At 53.1% G+C, this 15652-nt stretch overlaps 1 protein-coding gene across 7 annotated transcripts; it reads right to left on the reverse strand.

The window, feature by feature from the left end:
* Positions 1-1173: 1173 nt before the first annotated feature.
* Positions 1174-15648, reverse strand: Slc66a1 (solute carrier family 66 member 1). 7 transcript variants are annotated; one of them, XM_017593523.3, is made up of 9 exons: positions 15516-15648; positions 13839-13962; positions 12911-13080; positions 9175-9304; positions 8638-8725; positions 8157-8299; positions 7889-7981; positions 7062-7247; positions 1174-6099 (listed from the first exon to the last, which is right to left on the reverse strand). In XM_017593523.3, exons 3-9 carry the CDS (start codon positions 13030-13032, stop codon positions 6022-6024), a joined length of 840 nt encoding a protein of 279 aa, XP_017449012.1. In that variant the 5' UTR covers positions 13033-13080; positions 13839-13962; positions 15516-15648; the 3' UTR covers positions 1174-6021. The 7 variants fall into 7 exon arrangements, 6 of the variants coding, with proteins under 6 accessions (XP_017449012.1, XP_006239301.1, XP_063144146.1 ...); XM_006239239.5 differs by having other exon boundaries at positions 12915-13080; positions 14251-15554; XM_063288076.1 differs by having other exon boundaries at positions 14251-15542.
* Positions 15649-15652: the final 4 nt, after the last annotated feature.

Raw genomic sequence — 15652 nt, forward strand, 5'->3', positions numbered from 1 at the left:
ATGGAGAGACAGTTAAGTGGTTAAAAGCACTGGCTGCTCTCAAAGGACCCAAGTTTGACTCCCAGCTCTGACACAATGGGTGGCTCAGAGCTATCTTGTTCCAGGGGATCCAATGCCATATTCTGGTCTCTGGGCGCTCTACACGCTTGGGGTTGCCAGACATACAGGTAGGGAAGACATTCTTGCATGTCGATTTAAAAGTCCAAGGTTGAGCTGGAAACATGGCTCAGCAGTTAAGAGCACTGGCTGCTCTTCCAGAGGTCCTGAGTTCAAATCCCAGCAACTACATGGTGGCTCACAACCATCTGTAATGGGATCTGATGCTCTCTTCTGCTGTGTCTGAAGACAGCTACAGTGTACTCGTATACATAAATAAAAGTTTTAAAATTAAAAGTTCAAGGGCAGACGTAGGCACTAAGGCTATACAGAGAAACCCAGTCTCAAAAAACATACACATAATAAAGGCCCTGTAGTGAGATCCTGTCCCTCCCAGCACTCACTTGGGAGGAAAAAGTAGGTGGAGCTGTGAGTTTAACATAAGGCCAACCTGGTCTTATGTTACAAGTTTCAAGCCAGCCAGAGGTACATAATAAAACCTATCTTAAAAAAAGACACCCTTTTGCCCCAAAAAGATTGACTATCTGGGTTCATGGGTTCTTGTCAGCTAGTAGCATGTCCCACAGGCTCTCTAGTTATCCACTAGGTACCTCTGGTGTCTGTTCACAGAACAGGAAGGAGCCTGGACAAGAAATCCATGGCAGAAGTCCTAGGTCACCAGTCTGCTTGGTCTAAGCTCTACCCAGAGGCAGGCTGAATTCAATTCTTACATATAATGGCCCCAATCTCTGAGGCCCTGGACTTCCTGACTCAAGATTCCCTCATTCAATAGCCCAGTGACTAAGGACATCAAAGCAGGCCCTGTGCTGACACACATGCACATGCATGCACACGCGCGCGCGCGCATACACACACACACACACACACACACACACACACACACACACACACAGCCTCAGCGTAGGCTCAGGATTTCGATGCCCAGGACAATCTTTTTACTGCGCCATCCCCACATAGCCTTGGAACCACACATACATGGTAGTGCCTCTTCCCTACCATACAAGGAATGGTGCTGACAGACTGGTGATGTGCAGACTGAAAGAATTCACCAAGACAAAAGGGCAAGAGATAGTTTATTAGACACACAATGGAACAGCAGCAGCAGGCAAGACAGCCGAGAACTGCAGGAAACACTCGACAGGCTCCCACCGGGGATCTACACAGGCTGAGGCTCCCACCGGGGATCTACACAGGCTGAGGCTCCCACCGGGGACCTACACAGGCTGAGGCTCCCACCGGGAATCTACACAGGCTGAGGCTCCCACCGGGGACCTACACAGGCTGAGGCTCCCACCGGGAATCTACACAGGCTGAGGCTCCCACCGGGGATCTACACAGGCTGAGGCTCCCACCGGGGATCTACACAGGCTGAGGCTCCCACCGGGGATCTACACAGGCTGAGGCTCCCACCGGGGATCTACACAGGCTGAGGCTCCCACCAGGGACCTACACAGGCTGAGGCTCCCACCGGGAATCTACACAGGCTGAGGCTCCCACCGGGGATCTACACAGGCTGAGGCTCCCACCGGGGATCTACACAGGCTGAGGCTCCCACCAGGGACCTACACAGGCTGAGGCTCCCACCGGGAATCTACACAGGCTGAGGCTCCCACCGGGGATCTACACAGGCTGGCACTCAATGCCACCGTACAGTTGTTTATGTCTTGTCTGTTTGTTTTCAAGACAGGGTTTCACTACATAGCCCTGCTGGTCTGGAACTCACCATGTAGACCAGGCTGGCCTTGAACTCATAGAGATCAGCCTGCCTCTGGGTGCTGGGATTAAGGGCCTGTGCCACTACACCAGCCACGTTGTTTAGCTCCCAATGGGTGGGATATCTGTGTAGGGCTACTTGTGAGTTAGGAAGACACCTCATTTGACTGCGGGACAAGCTTTACAGTATGGGCTGCCTCTCTTTGGGACCTGGGCATACGTGCAACGTAACATGCTTAAGTCACTAGAGAGCAAACTCTCAATTGTCCGAGCCTGCTCTACCCTGGCGCTGTGGGGTGCCAGGGTAGAGTTCTCAATAATCAAGATACACCAAGATAGACTGCAGAGCGGGGTATGATGGTGCAAGCCTGGAATCCCAGCACCTGGGAGGTGGAGGCAGGATCATCCTCGGCTACCTTAGACTTCAAGGTCAGCCTGAGGTGCACAGATAGTTGCCCAGGTGTGCTATTTTTTTTTTCTTGCTCTATATAAAGTTTTGTGTCTCCTTACTGTACTCAGTAAACTTTGAGAAAGGGTCTGCTAAGTTTCCCAGGCTGGCCTTTTACTTGCTTCGTAGCCCAGGCTATCCTTCAGTGTGTTCTTCCTGCCTCTGCCTTCCCAATGCTGAAATCAGAGGCCTGTGCCACCAATGCCACCAAGCTTGGTTTTCTTTTCTTTTTTATTTCTTTCTTATTGGGGAGGACAGTTCTCAGATCACCTAGAGCTGGAGTTGCCAGCAGCTGTGTGAGCTGCCTGATGTGTGTGCTGGGAACGAGATCCAAGAACGAGATGTTCTTAACCAACAAGACATCCCCAGCCCTGACCAAACTTGGTTTTCAATAATTATTTTTATAAACCATAAAACGTAGAATATAAACATCTCATATAAACCCACAGAACTCTGGAATCTATCTACATTGATGTTTTTCAGTCTTATTTCAACTTACTATTTTCTAGGATTTTGTTGTTTTTAAGACAGAAACTCATGTAGCCTAGGCTACCCTCACAATATAGCTCAGGATAGCTTTGAGCTCATCTTCTTGCCTCTACCTCCTGAGTGCTGGGATGCACCACCACACCATTTTTTGCCGTCCTGGAGATTGAAGCTAAGACCTCATGCATACTAGGCAAGTTCTACCCTGAGCTGCACCCAAAGTCCTACTTGTTACTTTGTGTCATTTAGAATGTCTCTGGGTAGATACACTCTCCTGTCCTTATCTCTGCCTCTTTTGTGAAACTTTCCAATTTGGAAAATGGGCTGGACAAATGCTCTCTGGGTTAAGTATTATCCCCATGTAGATGTATCCCTCTGGCTGTCCGGCAAGTGATGTCTTTCTTCAGCCGTTCACTAACAGCCCCTCCTACCCAGTCAGCCTTTGCATACTCTGGCTTGTGCACGCACAGGAGTGTGCAAGAGATACTTATATTCTCACACCTCATTCAAACGTTAATACTGGACAGGTACCATGACATCTTTCCAAACAATGAAGCCAGCTCTAATTCACACACCACCCTGTTAAGTCCTACTGTGCTTGCTAGTGACATGACGGTCTCCACCTCTGCCAGAGCCTCCAGAGAGCATCTACTGTATCCTGGGGACAAAGTGGTATATGGGCTGATGCTCTTTGCCCAATTGTCTAACTGGGGTTTGGAGTTGGGGGTAGTTGTTGGGAAGGGCTGGAAGATGGGCTGGGAACCTACCACCGGAGCCCAAGGAACCTGTGGGGAAGGCAGTCCCTGCCATGAGGTAGCAGCTTCAAGCCTTCCTGTTAGAGCCCACACCTGCTTGCTTCCCTGGGAAGCCATGAAGCTGACTCAGACAAAAGGGATGGAGGAGGATGATTTGGGACTGCTCCCCTTCCTGGATGAGACCCGGAGGCCATACTGTCCTAGTTGGGGGTCAAGGCGAGGGCTCGAGAGAGATCAATCCCCATGTCTGATAAATACCAGAGACCCCCTAGCCTAGCCAGGCCCAGCTCTTCTGCCTCCAGCTTCTCCTGCCTCCCGACTTAAGAAGAGGCAAAGCCTTGTGAACACTGTAGAGGGCCAGGCACCGGGAGAGGGGTTTTCCTACAGGGTGTCTTACAGCCAGGCACGACGACATACACCCATATGTAGTCCCTGCACTCAGAAGCAGAGGCAAGAGATTTCCACAATTTCATGCTGATATGAGCTACAGTAAGACCCTGTAACCACTTGCAGGCATGTGGTCCAACCTCCTCCCTATGAGTGGTCCAGCCTCCTCCCCTCCTCCCTATGAGTGACTTGTACACATATTTCCGTATTTCCATTTCTGCAGCTGAGCCTGGCCTGAACCAAAATGTCCATACACGAGGCTGAGGAAAGGCCCAAGGAGCCTTTTGTATCCTCAGGCTAACCCGCACCCCCTCCCCATGCCCGACTCCTTGACCTGCAAAAAGCAAGAAGTGTGGGGCCAAGGAGAAGCCAGCTGTGGAGTTTCTAGACTTCAGCAGCAATGGGGCCATCATGACAGCAGGGTCCTTTCAGTCAAGCCAGCCGTCCCCGAGCGGGTACGAGGCAGCTACATCCCCTTAGATGGGGACGGTAATGTAGTCCCCATTTCTTCATCCATATGCCAGATGCCGGGACATAAAACCAAAAGTACAACTCATACAGGTCAGGTTTTGGTGGTGTGGGAGAGGGAAACAGACTTAGGGAGCTGGCCTAAGTCGCAAGGCTCAGGGTAGCTGAGACAGGCTTACGATCCTCTCACCTAGCAAATAAAATAACCAGGCCACCAGGTTCTGCAAGCTCCCTACTCTGACCCCTCCTTGGAGTACTGGAGCGAGCCTCCAGAAGAGAGGAGGAACTGAGGTTTAGAGGAACTGCAACCTTCCTGAGACCACCTCCTCTGTCAGACAGGAATTCCTGTGGGCAAAGCACGACTCCCCCATGAAGGGTTGTCGCTCCGCCTGACAGACCCAGGAGAGCTCAGACAGGGCTGGCATTTCATGTTGTCCTGCCCGTGCACCTGGGGTCCTGTACCACACTGAGGCCCCAGATCTTCAGGATTTGGAAAGGTGCCATCTGGCCCTAGGAAACTAGCCTAGAGCCAAGTCCCAGGACGGCATGAGCTGCAAAGATCACCTGAAGCCAGCAGTGGGTTAAGAGCAGGGACCGGGAGCACCATATGCCTTGCCTGGGTCTGTGCCAGGATCTTCTCCTCAGCTATGGACAGAGAAGCTACAAAAAGCACTGAGGCGGCTGCCCTGTTTGTCTCTGGCAGGCAGCCCCCTGGCCCTGCATCTGACTTTCTGGACCTACAATAATGTATCAGTAAGCTGAGGCTAGCAGGAGAGGAGGCTGGTCCTCTGTCCCCTAAAGGTGTTGTAACAAAGACCGCTGAGACCAATCTTCCTCCCTTCCTCTCTGCCCCCGTCACCCGTCTCCTGCTGGCCTTGTTTTCCACCTGTGCTTCTAGTCTCTGCCTTCCTCAGAAAGGCACCAGTCTTCCCCTCTTCTCCACTTCAGCGACCATCACTGAGCTCTGACTGTATGAGACACTTGACTACATGCCTCGCTTTGGGCTAGCTGCCTCACCCTACACGGCCTGGGCAAGGACAGAGGGGGCGGTCACATGGTCATGCCAGGCCTCTGGTGATGCTCAACCAAAGCCTGCCCTTGGTTATCTGCTTCTCCCAGAGCCCCAGGAACAGAGAGACCACTGGTGTCCCACACCAGGTAGGGTCTGTGTACAAGAGGACAGAAGGATACAAGTTAGGATGCCAAGGGCCAGGGAGGCTGCACGTGCCCCCCCTATCAGGATGGGCTTGCCCTGGATCCCTGCCTAGACCTCAAGCACCATGGGAAGGAGCAGCAGAAACAGGCCCAGCTGGAAGGTACTATTTACTAGGTTGTGCCCAGTCAGAGGGACAACCCTGGGTCCCCCAGCTATGATGTAGCCAGGAGTACATAGTCAGATTGAGGTAGTTTGATTGGGAGGAGGCCACACCGTCTTCTGGGGTGCCCTAGAGGCTCCTCGGACAGCTGTCATATACCTGAGAGGTATGTCCCGGCATAGCACACGCCAACTCCAGACCTGTGCCAACTCTAGACCTGTCTGAAGGCCAGGTGTGGAGGGGAGGCAGCCAGGCCCAGAGTCCCAGGCCACCTCCTAGGCCCAGTCCAGTGGCGGCAGTATCACTCCTTCCTGGGAGGGCAGCTGTGGGGTCAGCTTGGGAGGAGCGGCTCTCGCTCTGAGGCAGCATCAGCATCATGGCTTCTGTACACCAGGAACTGGATGGAGATCTGAGGACAGTGTTAAGGCACAGCAGGCACACTGGCTGGACATGCTGTCGTTCTCCCTGTTCCGCCTTGCTCTCCTACCACCCTAAGTCCCTCCTTGATGGGTTTACCCTTGTCATCAGAGTAGAAGTGGAGAATAGGAGGGACGCCCACTCATGCTAGTCTTCACGATTTCACTGGCTGCACTCACTTTTCCGTTCCTCAGGACCTTTGCACAAGCTGTGCCTGGACTCTGCTCCCTTGTGCCTGAATAACTTCTCCCTCGACCTAGGTGCGATGACACCTGTTGAGGCCTCTGTTTCCCCCAAACCAGGACGGTCCAGTAGTGATTCACTCCACAGCACTGGGTGCCGCTGAAGTTAAGTAACTACCCCAAAACCCAGTGCACATCCTGTTCTTGCTCACTGATGATGCTGGTCCTGGCTAGGTCCATCCACAATGGATGGGTAGAAGGGCGGATGGACAAACAGATGGACGGATGGGTAGATGGATGGATAGATGACTAAGTGGGTGACAGATGGGTGGATAGATGGATGGATGGTAGATGGATGAATGGATGGATCAGTGGGTGGGTGGGTGGGTGGGTGGATGGATGGAGGGTGGGTGGGTGGGTGGGTGGGTGGGTGGATGGATGGATGGGGGGGTGGATGGATGGATGGGTGGATGGGTGGGTGGGTGGGTGGATGGGTGGGTGGGTGGATGGGTGGGTGGGTGGATGGGTGGGTGGGTAGGGAGATGACTGGATGGGTGGGTGGGATAAATGGATGGATGGGTGGATGAGGTTGCATGGGCACATAAGGTTAAAGGCTGGACTGTAGATGAAAGGACACAAGGATGACAGGTGAATGAGCTAATGGACAGATGGCTACCTGTCTGTGTAGACAGAGGGGTGGGCTGGCCGGGATATGCATGCTGAAGCAGAGGCTGCCTTGCCCACTGCCATCATCACACGCTTTGAAGGATACAATGGTGTCAAGCAGGAGCACTCCCAGGCTGCCCACGAGCCAGGGCAGGTGGTGCAGCAGATAGCTGCCCTCACTCTGGCCCACCTCGGGGTTTTTGAGCAGCACACTGAGCCCATATAGCGTGTTCCCCAGCATCACCAGTGCAAACAGCGAGTAGGAAATGCCTTGGGTTGACTGCCGTACGAACTGTGGGGGAAGGGGCTGAGTGAGAGACCCCAAAGAGAGTTCTTGTCTACAATCCCAGTCCTTGGGAGGCTGAGGCAGGAGGATCATGAGTTCAAGGCCAAACCTTAGCTACACAGCCAGTTAGGGATCAGTCTGGGCTACAGAGCGAGCCCCTGTCCCCAGAATCAGAGAGGGTTCTTATCTCTCTGGTTTGGAACAGTCCGTGTGTGCCTCTGTGATTCATACTCCTAGCTGGTCTTTCATTGCGTGCCCAATGCACTCAAAACAGCCCTATCCATGGCCAACTTCAAATCCCAACTCCAAGCACTTCTCCCAGGGCCACAGACATCACAGCCGCATATGCCTGCTGGCCCCTGGCTGTGGCCCTCATGGACTCCTGCCGGGCAAACCTCCAGTAGGGGTCCTCATCACTTCCTGTCCACTCTGGTTTCTCAGCTTAGACACGGTCTCATGCATGTCTCCATGAAAGTTGTCAAGGGGCCAATTTCCCAGAGGCAGAAAGAGGCGCAGCCAGCTGGGTGACTTTACCCATGTCAACAGCTGCTGCGGTCTAGACCTGAACGAAACTCCTAAACCACACCTCTGCTTAACCTGGCAGCCCTCCTCCATGTGACCGACCCCCACCCCCACGGAAAGCTCACATTGGTGCGAATCTGCGGCAGCCTTGAGAGCAGGTACAGCACGCTGGAGGCGGAGCCAATGACAAAACCGACGACCTCCTTCTTTGTGAAGGGCTGAGAGGGTGGAAGGGGGCACTCAGTACCTGGTGGGAGTCTTGGGAGGGGGGCGGTCTCTCCAAACAGAAGAGTAGCCCCCACAACTTAACGTCTATGTGATCATACAGGGGAAGGCGAGCCAGCCCACCCACGCTACCACGACAGACCCATCTCCTTCCTACCTACCACCTACCTTATTGCCTGGCTCCACAGACAGGAGCGTCCGCCCCCTGAAGCCTTCCCTGGGGACAGCCACAGGATCAGTGCTGCTCAACAGTGGTGTGATGCACACCGTCCCCAAGATGAACAAGAGCACAGAATTGATTGGGGCAGACACTGGATTGAGGCAGGAGAGAAGCCAAGATTAAATATCTGGGTGACAGCAGACAACCCGGGATGGGAGTCCCAGCCTTGCTTCTCATAGCTGTGTGACCTTGGACGAGTGACCTAGCCTCTCTGAGCTCCAGTCCTTCATCTGTAGAATGGGCATACAATACTACCCTTCCCCTAGGGATGCAAAGGAAAGGCAGTCAGGGCAGGGGGGTCAGCACTCAGCCGTGGAGTCTCCTCCCTGTGGCTTGATGTATACGTGTCTCCATCTCGGCCTGCTAGGCCTCAGGTCCCAGGCTTCCCCGGGGCAGCTGAGCCCGACCCCAGGTGACCCCCGCACTCACACAGAGAGGGCTGCTTCTTGAACTTGTAGTGGAAGTACAGTGTCAGCATCAAAAGGTCGGCCAGGACATAATACACAGCCGTGTAGGTCTGAGAGAGAAGGAGAACGGGGCACTGGTTCACCTCTTGGATTCCGTTTCTTCAACCGAACAGAAGCTCTCCTGTTCCCACCGCAGCCAATGCGGAAGCGGGTGGACAATGGACAAAGGGTCCGGCCTTGGCCATCGACAAAGCATCCGTGGCCAGTGCCATTGAGACAGAGTAGCTCCGGCCTTCCTGACTGACCCCAGTTCTGCTGGCCACAAAATAACGATGTCTGTGTTTCCCACGGAAACCCCACTTGCTACTCTGAGGGTCCCCAAATCAGAAAATCTACCTGGGCCCACAACCCTCAGAGCCACAGGTCCCTGCGCTGGGATATGCTTATATGGAAATCAGAATAGGAAGGTGCCATGGGGCACCTGGAGCCCCAGCCTCTCCTCCCACAGCTATTCCTATTTGTCCTTTTAGCTGCCCTACTGTGCCTGGGCCCCGCCCACCTGCAGGGGTAGCTGGTCTGCCAGAAAGGAACCAATGAGGTTGCAGGAGTCTCCACCGATCCAGCCCAGCAGGAACCACAGTGACAGGGCCTGGTCCATGTTGCCTGTCTTGCAGGCTTTGATGTACTGGCTGTGGAAGAGGAGGGGTCACAAGTTCAGAGGCTGTGGCCTAAGAAGGCCACTAAGACTTGGTAAGAGTGTGACCAGAGCCTCGGTGGGCAGGAGACGGCCCAGTGCTCATCCTCAGGTTGGTACCCAGGACTTCAGAGGGTTTCTTTGATCTCTGGAGGAATTTTACCATCGGGACCCCTGCCAGCCCAGGGGCACAGCAGCTGTGTCTCTTTCCAGACAGATCCACAGCCTTACTTACATTCTCTCCCACTGCCCCCTGAGGTCTTCCAGAAGGGATGGAGGGTGTATATAGGCTCCTGAAGCCTATGCCTGGCCCTGAGAAGCATCTCGGCTTCTTTTTAAAAATCTGGGGTGGTGGCAGTCTGAGGACCGGCCGGGCCCTGTTCTCAGGAGCCACTGATGATAAGACATAGACCTACAGCCTGGTCATTCTCTGGGCACAGATGAGAAGGGTGACGAGAAGCCTGTAGTTCTGTTTCACAGGCTTTTGGTCCCCAGACTGTTCCCCTAAGGCCCTTCATGCTGTGGCCAGGTTGTATGAAGCCAAATGTAAAGTGAGCTGCTCTTGCCCCCGCTGCAGCTACTGCTGAGAGCCCAGGGTTTGGACAATGATTCTTCAAGTCCCAAAACAAGAAAGGTTAGCTCTGTTAGGACACCACACACTGGGGACAGATGGGCATGGAGCTGTCACTGCTCAGAGTCGCCCTGGCCAGAAGTTTGTGAGGATTCTCGTCATACATCTCCACACCTGGATCTCCAGTCTTGCTCCCCCACACGACCCCGGGTCCTAGATTAGAACCCAGAGCTTCACATGTGCTAGGTCAGAGCTACACCACACCCCCGGCTCCCCAACTTTTTAAAGCAATCCTTTATAACTGGGGGCATGCGTGTGGCACTGCACACGTGTGGTGGTCAGAGGACAGTTCTTTCCCGCCACCTGGAGTGTTTTCTGGGGACCCAGCTCAGATTGTCAGACTTGCAGGGCAAGTGCCATTTAGCCTGGCCTCAACTTTTAATTCTAGCCATCTGTATACATTCAGATAACAGATGATAAAAATAAAACTCAGAAAGGGTTGGGATGCAACACAGAGGACAGAGTGCCTGCCTAGCACGGTGAAGCCCAGGGTTCAATACCCAGCACTGCCTAAACCCGGCATCGTACACATGTGTGCACATGCATAGCATGCATATATATATGCATATATATATATACATATATATATATGTATATATATATAAAACTTCAAAATTTAACTTAGAAAAAGAAACTCAGAACCAGGTGCAGTGCCGCCAGACTTTAATCCCAGCACTCAGGGTGCAGAGGCAGGCAGATCCCTATAAAATTTGAGGACAGCCTGGTCTACATACTGAGTTTCGGGCTGCTGAGACAAGATAGTGAGACCCCATCTCAAAAACAAACAAACAAAATAATTAATGATAAATAAGTTTTTAAGTAAAACTCATAAGACCAGAGAGATATTTCTACAGTTAAGAGTGCCTGTTGCTCATGCAAAAGACCCAGATTCAGTTCGCAGCACACAGAGGCCCACAGTTATCCATAAACTACGGCCCCAAAGGATCCCAACACCCGCTACAGGCACCAAGTATCCACATGTGCTGCCCTTTCATACATGCGAGCAAAATAGTCAAACATGTAAGATAAACGTTTCCTTAAAAGAAATCAGAAAGACAGCAAGGGAGTGGTGGCCTACACGGGATCCCAGCAACTGAGGGGTCCGGGCTGGAAGATCAGGAGCTCAGGGTTACAAGGTTTCCCTGGATAGCCCAGGTTGGCCTTGAACTCATGATCCTCCTGTCTCAGCCTCCAAGGAGCTGTAAAGAGTGAGGGTGGGGGGTGCGTAGGGAATTGATCTACAGGAATCACAGTATTCATGTGGGGGTCAGAGGGCAACCTTGTTTGACAGCTGCATACACCAGGCCAGCTGGTCCACACTGGGGTTATAGACAGACATTACTGCATCCATCTTTATGTGGGTTCTGGGGGTTCAAACTAAGATCCACAAGCTTGTGTAGCAAGCACTTTACCCTGAGTGATCTCCCTCATGAACAAGCAAACATTTTTTTTTTTAAAGATTTATTTTTAGGGGCTGGAGAGATGGCTCAGTGGTTAAGAGCACTGACTGCTCTTCCAGAGGTCCTGAGTTCAATTCCCAGCAACCACATGGTGGCTCACAATCATCTGTAATGAGATCTGATGCCCTCTTCTGGTGTGTCTGAAGAGAGAAAGTGTACGCATATACATAAAATAAATCTGTAAAGGCCAGAAGAGGATTCCAGATCTTCTGAAACTGGAATCCTGGGCAAGAACTATGCTGGCAACCAAGCCTAGGTCCTCTGCAAAAGCATTAAATGCTCTTAACCACTGAGCCATTCCCCCAGCCCAAGAGCAATTTTTTTTTCTTTTTTTTCAGAGCTGGGGACCGAACCCAGGGCCTTGCGCTTACTAGGCAAGCGCTCTACCACTGAGCTAAATCCCCAACCCCCCAAGAGCAATTTTTTTGTGGTTGGTGTTTATTTTTGGTTTTGGAGACAGGGTTTATTTGTGTAGCCCTGGCTGTCCTAGAACTCGATTTATAGACCAGGCTGGCCTTGAACTCAGAGACCTACCTGCTTCTGCCTCCTAAGTGCTGGGATCAAAGGCCTGCACAAGCCCAAGAACAATTTTTAAAACTCTGATGCCAGCGTTAGATGATAGAGCCCTTGGTGAGTTCCTGAGGTCACTTCCGCCCTCCTCACCCTCCCACGATGCCGAGTCAGGCATGACAGTAGCTGTTGCTTCTCTCATACTCCTGCTGCTCCTGGCCAGCTGCTTCCTGCCTGCTAGGGGCTCATACCTTCAAGTTCTTCCTGCCTGCGGCCCTCAGTGCCTCTGCTTTGTGGCCAGGTGCTCTCCTCGTGCTTCACACAAACAGACATGAGCTCCATGCCAGCTTCCCAACTTGTACACAAATGGCTGAATGAGCTCTGAGGCCCAGAGCAAGGCCACAGCCGGTAAGTGATGGAACTGAGCATGGACACTCAGGCCCCTTTAGCCACCGCTGCCAGCTTTGCCACCAGCCAGCCTTTCTTCACTTTAAAAACATGGCCATAACGGACGCATCCCAGCCCCTCCCATTCTCCTCGCCCAGGTCTTGCCAGCCAAGCAATGCAGAGTACATGTCCTGACCCGCATCTCGCCTGTGAGACAGGGAAAGGTTCGCTGCCCATTTCAACAGGCTAAATGATGTTAAACTCCCCCAGCACTTAGACACGAGGCTAGGAATACAGTGGTGCTCAACATATGGTAGAAAAGGGAATACAGTGGTGCTCAATATATGGTACAAACGGTCACTCAACATCATTCGACATGAGGTCTGGCCTGTGCTAGATTCCAGGCAGCCTCCCTTCTTCACAGCAAGCTGGACATCAATGAATATGATCAGGCAGGGAGTATATCTGCCTTGGGATCTCGACAGGACAATGAGCGGCCGGTCAAACTGGATTATCCACACCCGGTACAGTGCATGAACTCCCACCAACCCCCGAAGCCCTGCCCCTTCCCCATCCCCCAACCCCATCCCACTCCTGCCACGCAGCCACATACTCACGGAAAGGTAGACGCAGCAAAGCAGAAAATGGAGACCAAGCCCAGGGCCACGCTGGCCTCATCCCAGCCATCCTGGGCACATTCACCAAACACATCCCAGATCCACTGGATAGAGCCATTGGGGCAGGTGGAAAAGTTGCTGGCGACCAGTGTCCTCCAGACCATGGCTGCAGAGGGAGGGTCCCAGCGGGGAAGAAAGTGCAGGTTTATGAACATGGGCAAGGGGTCAGAGGCTGGCAAAGGTTTGTTCTATAAAAAGGTCTTCAGCCTTAGGTCTAGCCCCATTCACGATCCTGTGACTGTCAGTTACTGTCCTGTCCTCTGCACAGTGGGGATAACAACAGGCCCTACGTCACACAGCTGCTGTGCAAGGTAAATGAGCTCTCACATAAAGTGGTTGGGCCAACAGCACCTTTTGATGCAACGTGCAAATATTTAGGAATATTTTGTTTGTTTGTTTTGGAGGTCAGATCTAGAACTTTTTGTGTATTGCCTAGGAGGTTAGCAACTGTTCTATATCCCCGGCTTTTTTTTTTTTCTTTTTAAACTCTGTATCTAGGGGTTGGGGATTTAGCTCAGTGGTAGAGCGCTTGCCTAGCAACCGCAAGGCCCTGGGTTCGGTCCCCAGCTCTGAAGAAAAGAAAAAAAACAAAAAACAAAAAAACCTCTGTATCTCAAGACAGGGTCTCACAAATTGTCCAAGCTGGCCTTTAAACCTTCAATTCTCCTGCTTCAGACATCTAAGTGTTGGGATTACAGGCCTGCACCATCAGGCTCTACTGACAAGGCCTTGGAGGCCAGAACTCACTGGAGGGAGTGCATCGTTCATGTGGAGCTAAGAAGGTGGTTCCTAAGGTTGCCCGGGTAACTGGATAGAATACTGCCGCCCCTCTCCCAAAGCTTGAAAGACATGCAGGATACCTACCTGCAAGGAAGCCACAGCCCAAGCCAGAGTATGGCTGGGTGGAAGAGCAGGAAGAAAGGGGTCCTCTCAGTTCCTTGCCACCTGCACAGAGTTCCTATTGTGGTCACTCTGAGTATGTGACAACCTAGAGAGAGTAGGGAAAGCAAGGCTTGGCTGGAGCCATCTTCTCCAGCCCTGACTGGTATCCACACACTGTGTCCTCACCTGACTCTCATAGACCCTCCTGACATACTGTGGAGGAAACTGAGACCACAAGAGGGAAGTCATCTGCCAGGGCCATTCAGCCAGAAAGCAAGAGAGTCAAACCCCCATGGGAGAGGCTTGACTAGAGGCTGCCATGGCCCAGGCTTCCCCTTTTGTCACCAAGCTAAGAGGGCGTTTCCTCATCCAGGCGGCAGACTCATTCCCTTACCTTAGTTCCTACTTAGGCCAGTGAGGCCTGGACTCTTCACAAAGCTTAGGCTGGATCCGGACTGCTGAGCTTGCAGTGAGCAGGGCAGGGAGAGGAAGCAAGTCAGCTCGTTTCTTCAGGACACCCAGACTCTCAGTCCTAAGTCAGCCTCTCAGGCGCCCAGACTCAGCCAGCGGGTCGGGGTAAGGGTGCCTCCGGTCACTGGCTAGCTTACTGTGGTAGCTCCAGCATGGGACATAGGATAGATGGAAGGTTCTTTCCTGGTCTTAGTGGCTGGTGCGGATGATAGTGGCATAGCCAATTTGGGGAGCAATACCTGGCACCCCAATTTGCAGTCTAGGTAAGACTGTACCCTAAGAAGCCTTCTCGTTTATCCGACACACATCCTATTGGACTCCTTCTGCGAGTCTGCCTGTCTGACCCTGTCTATGAACTGGGGCTAATAACATTCTCCAGAAAGGCTGACCAGGGAGGCAATCTCCTACAACACCTATTTCCTCTCCAACTCCAAGCACAGCCAGGGAGGTGCTTCCCAGCAAAGCCCATCTAGCACAGTCAACAGTAATCTGTTCTTGCTGTAGTCCCCTGGATCACATGGCATGGAGTATACACGAAGTGAACAAGACCTGAAACTACACACTTCTTTGTTTCTTTTCGGGGCCGGTGGGGATGGGGTTGTTTGAGACAGGGTTTCTCGTGTAGCCCTGGCTGCCCTGAAATTAGCTCTATGGACCAGGCTGGCCTTGAACTCAGATATCCGCCTGCCTCTACCTCCCCAGTGCGTGCGCACATTTTTAACCAACCTTCCTTGAAACCCTGCCGTGAGCTTGGCGTGGACTCTGGCCCCCCTACCTGCAGAGCTGGGGAGAATGTGTCAAGCAAGAGAGCTCAATGGCTCCGGGATCCTACCCATTCCAGGCCTCCAAACCTAACTCCTTCCGGTGACTCTGCGGGTTCGGAGGGATAATGACAGGGCAGCAGCTGGGGCAAGCGCCGCGAGGCCCCCGCCCAGAGCAAGGAAAACAAGGCCGCCCAGTCCAGGAAAGCCAAGAGGCCGGAAGAGAGGGACCCGCAGGTGAGAAGTGGGGCCGTCCCGGATCGGATCCCTGGCCAGACCGGGCTGAGACCCAGGATCCGGCTCCCCAGGAGGGGACCAGCGCCGGGGACCGTGCAGAGCTGGAAGAGGGTGTAGGAAAGACTTGGCTGGGTGCGCCTGCCGTCCCGACCCCAAGCCCGGACCTGCCGCCAGCCCCCTTCATTCTCACCAGCTCAAAGATCCACAGCCGCTCTCAGCTTCAGGATCGGAGCCCGCCGGGGTCAGCTGACCTCTGCGACGCCCCGCCCACCCCGCGCTGTGGGCGGAGCTTGAGGCTTCGAGCGCGCAAGCGCAGTCTTCATGTTG

The sequence above is a fragment of the Rattus norvegicus genome, chromosome 5 (genome assembly GCF_036323735.1).
Source record: "Rattus norvegicus strain BN/NHsdMcwi chromosome 5, GRCr8, whole genome shotgun sequence".
Taxonomy (NCBI): domain Eukaryota; kingdom Metazoa; phylum Chordata; class Mammalia; order Rodentia; family Muridae; genus Rattus; species Rattus norvegicus.

Coding starts and splice junctions, on each gene's coding strand:
- Slc66a1 (NM_001399232.1), bottom strand. CDS start 13,078: ATGGTCTGGAGGACACTGGTCGCCAGCAACTTTTCCACCTGCCCCAAT. Junction 9,305..12,914: donor TTTGCTGCGTCTACCTTTCC/GTGAGTATGTGG, acceptor CCTCTTCCACAG/CCAGTACATCAAAGCCTGCA. Junction 6,088..7,047: donor ACCATTGTATCCTTCAAAGC/GTGTGATGATGG, acceptor ATCTCCATCCAG/TTCCTGGTGTACAGAAGCCA.